This window comes from Branchiostoma belcheri, unplaced genomic scaffold (assembly GCF_001625305.1).
Source record: "Branchiostoma belcheri isolate BF01 breed outbred unplaced genomic scaffold, Haploidv18h27 scaffold42, whole genome shotgun sequence".
NCBI classification, from domain to species: domain Eukaryota; kingdom Metazoa; phylum Chordata; class Leptocardii; order Amphioxiformes; family Branchiostomatidae; genus Branchiostoma; species Branchiostoma belcheri.
Window position 1 is genome coordinate 738,305 of NW_017804043.1, and position 3,607 is coordinate 741,911.

A 3,607-nucleotide genomic window follows, 5' to 3' on the forward strand; every position below is an offset into this window, starting at 1 on the left:
TCCCACTAAAACATGGCCGCCTTTATTTTGGTCGAAGCCGTTTTTGTGCCCAGCAACGGGATTTTTACCCATTATGTAGCCAAAAGGAGCGGATAAAAATCACATGAGGGATTTTAGGTGGTGTTTCTGATATCTGGGACAATGGAGAACAGTAGCGTTGAGAACGTAGCGTCCTCTTTGGTCAGGGAATACCTGAGTCGAAAGGTAAGTTACCCGTAAGAAAATATTTATGAAGACTTCAGATCGATTGAAAGGGTTGGCAGGTGTATAATATTCTTTCCATAATAAATGTAGAAAAGTAAAAACCGCTAAGAATATAGAATAGTACAGAGAGTCTGGTTTTCTATGTTCAATATCAAAAGCTATCCATAAACTCCAAAGGTAACGGTACCTTGCGAAGTTTATACGGAGCTACACTGTGTTCGGGGGGAGGGGGGCAGTTTACAGTTACAAAGTACCTGGTGTATTATGACCAAGTGAAAGCCAACACATAGAGACTACCTCTAAGGAGAATGTAAGTAGTAAGTACAACATCAGAAAGTGTGATACCATGCAAGGGGTTTTAATCAGTTTTATTTGTGAAGAAGAAGATAGAACTACAGACAGAGGATTGGGAGAGGGGTTTCCGGAAAAGGCTGTGCTGTGCATGTGCATGTGCTGTGCCCCTCTTCAGGGCCCCAAGCCATCACATGTTAAGGGGCATTATGTGACTTTTTGACAATACAAAAAGTATATTTTCCATTCTTTTCTTTACATAGTACGTTGACTTAACCCTTTAGTGTTCCAGAATAATACGCAGCAACAAAAATACAACATTCTTGCTCCTTATGAGCTTACAAAACTGTGAATGATCTTCTTTTCAAACCTCTGGCCACACCGCACATACATGTATGGTTAGTCTCCTGCAGGTAAGCTGGACCCTCTATGGCCGGCCAACTCCTCTGGCCAATGATGTTCCCCTTAGCCAATTTCTACTATTTATTCAGCCTGCAAAGGAGTCTGGTGGAGACTAACATATGGTATTGTCCACATATGGTACATGTACCTCCCAGTGGGGCGTCAGTTGACAGCTTTGTACAAATTTCTGAAAGACCTCATAATTTACCAGATTTTTTATCTCTTTTGAAGGGATAATGGCACAGTTTATTGATACCCAATAAGATACACTAAGTTGATAATCATATTCCGCTTCATGTCAAAGATATGAGTGTTTCCAATTAAGAAGTCAATCTTGTGACATGTGCTCCTGTCTATCTATCCTGTCATGCCCGACCAATTAGCCACACTTGGGGGGCCAACCACTGCCTGTTGTTGTTGTTGTTGTCCTGAGCAAACCGGTGGCACCGGGAACTGAACAAGAACTGTTTGAACGCACAAAATATACGTCAGAAATGTGAAATAATGACACAAATGTGTTAAAAAGTGATAGTAACTGTTGATAACACCGAAATTTAGCATAATTAGAATATTTTAAAATTTTTGCGTAAAAAGTTTCATAATGTGATGGCTTGGGGCCCTGAAGAGGGGCACAGCACATGCACATGCACAGCACAGCCTTTTCCGGAAACCCTTGGGAGAGAGAGATAAGTAGAGAGATGGGTAGAGACATATACCTGTAGCTACATGGATAGGTTGGTAGAGAAACAGGCATATATAGGAGAGAGAGAGAGAGAGTGTGTGTGTGAGATTGAGTGTGTGTGTGTATGTGTGAGTGTGTGTGAGATCTCTAGAGAGGAAAGAGGAGAGAGAGAGAGAAGGAGACAGGGAGAGATGGAAATGGACATAGGGATGGGTACATAAGGGCATAGCTATAGACAGATTGACAGATAGATTAGAATACAACATATATAGCTAGGTACATGTAGATAACTTAGATAAACAGGCAGATGGAGGGTAGATACTCATTAAATACTGATACTTAGTAGTACTTCTATGAGATGCATCCATGTTGTTAGCCTCCGTAGCAGGCTTATAGAACTGGGGGTTTGGTGGTCTTCGGCTGTTTTCTGATATCAAAAATGGGGGTAATTCAACCAGGCCGGCTATGCTGTCTATATGCAATCAGAAAATAGCACATAAAAGCTCCCAAAGACTATGAAAACCCCCAAACCCCCAGTTTTTGGCATGCTATGGAGGCTACCAAGTTGTCCTGTATTCCTGTGCAGGGTCTGAAGGGTACATTACAGACCATGGACAGTGAGATGCCTCGCACAGATGGCAGCATCAGTAACCGGCTACAGCTGGCCAAGGAACTACACCTGGAATATCTCATGAAGAAAAACAAGGTACAGCATCATCATCATACTCATAGTTTACCCACATACCAAGTTCAACATCAGGGGCAAAGTAGGGGGAGTATTATAGGTTGTATCATATACATTTGTATAACAAAAATTATACAGCATTGATTCTTTTCTTCATAATTTAATTCTTTTGTGAAGTCCTGTTTTGTAAATATTGATGAAAATTGTACTCTTTGCGATAGAGCATTTGAACTCACATTCCATGTTAGTGAAGCACAATTACACAGCTGCTAGGTAATGGTAAGTTATACTTGTACATGTGACTGTGTTAACATATTAAGTCCAAATATCAAAACCTGGATAGTGAGTCTTTTAGGCACAAGGATATTGATGACTAGTTTTCTTCATGCTGACATATTTTTTATAGGAAAGAAAGATGTTTATTCTTTTATTTCAGCTATTGTCTCTTTGTTTGTAAGATATATCTAAATGGAGAACTTATTTTCCCACCTAGGAGTGTTCCCCTCCCCTGCGAGCCATGCTGGAAGTCATGACTAAGTACTTCTTACAGAAGTTAGACGCCGGCAGAGAAGACAAGAGGCCGTCTTCAAGACACTCCTCTAGAGTGACTTCAGGTACAAGTTGATTGAACATGACCGGTTCTTTTCTGTTTGTAAATATCTCATTGATAGTCATACGTAGTGAATATGAATAACTTTGATAATATTAAGACATATTGTATGAGAAGCTTTCTTGAAAGATTTAAAATACATTGTAGTTTTTTCTAAGTACATGAGGTAAATGTAGGAAACTTTTCCAATAGCTTAAGATTTCCTTGGTAGGACTCTAAATCCTGAAACTTTCCTGGTAGTTCTAATTTTACAGTTTTCACAGTTAGCACTCCACTAAAATTCATTCACCATGAATACATGTATGTCCTTTTTTTTACTTACTTCATAGGTCACCACAAAACAAGGCTCATGGGAGCCACTCAAAATGTTATGGGTGGCTTGTATAATTACTGTACTACAGAATTGTTTCAGCTGAGCCACCAGATAACATGCCCGTCGCCAGGATTTTGAATAGGGGGGATTCTTCCCACTGCTTGAGGGGACCTCGAGCGCCGAAGGCACGAGGTTCCTAGGTGGGGTTTGGGGGTATGCTCCCCTGGAAAATTTTGAAAAATGAACATTTTAAAATGACATTTCGTGCATTTGTGAGAGGATTTCAAAGAAAAAATCAGAGATAAATTTTTATTCAATGACAAAGGGAGCAGTTTTTCTACGATTCTAATCTATCTTTTCATTAGAGAAAAATCTTGGACCTTTACATAAAAAGTGGACCAAAAAGTGGACCTTTGAGCC

The 3,607-nt window shown here is 40.0% G+C and overlaps 1 protein-coding gene across 1 annotated transcript in view; it reads left to right on the top strand.

Annotated features, from left to right (window-relative positions):
* LOC109478132 (protein FAM188B-like) overlaps positions 1-3,607 on the top strand; it is a 20,749-nt gene continuing 17,142 nt past the window's right edge. Inside the window, exons 1-3 of the mRNA XM_019779621.1 lie at positions 1-204; positions 2,166-2,285; positions 2,758-2,878. Of these exons, the coding sequence (XP_019635180.1) occupies positions 142-204; positions 2,166-2,285; positions 2,758-2,878 (304 nt within the window). The 5' untranslated portion in view covers positions 1-141. The remainder of the gene's footprint in view (positions 205-2,165; positions 2,286-2,757; positions 2,879-3,607) is intronic.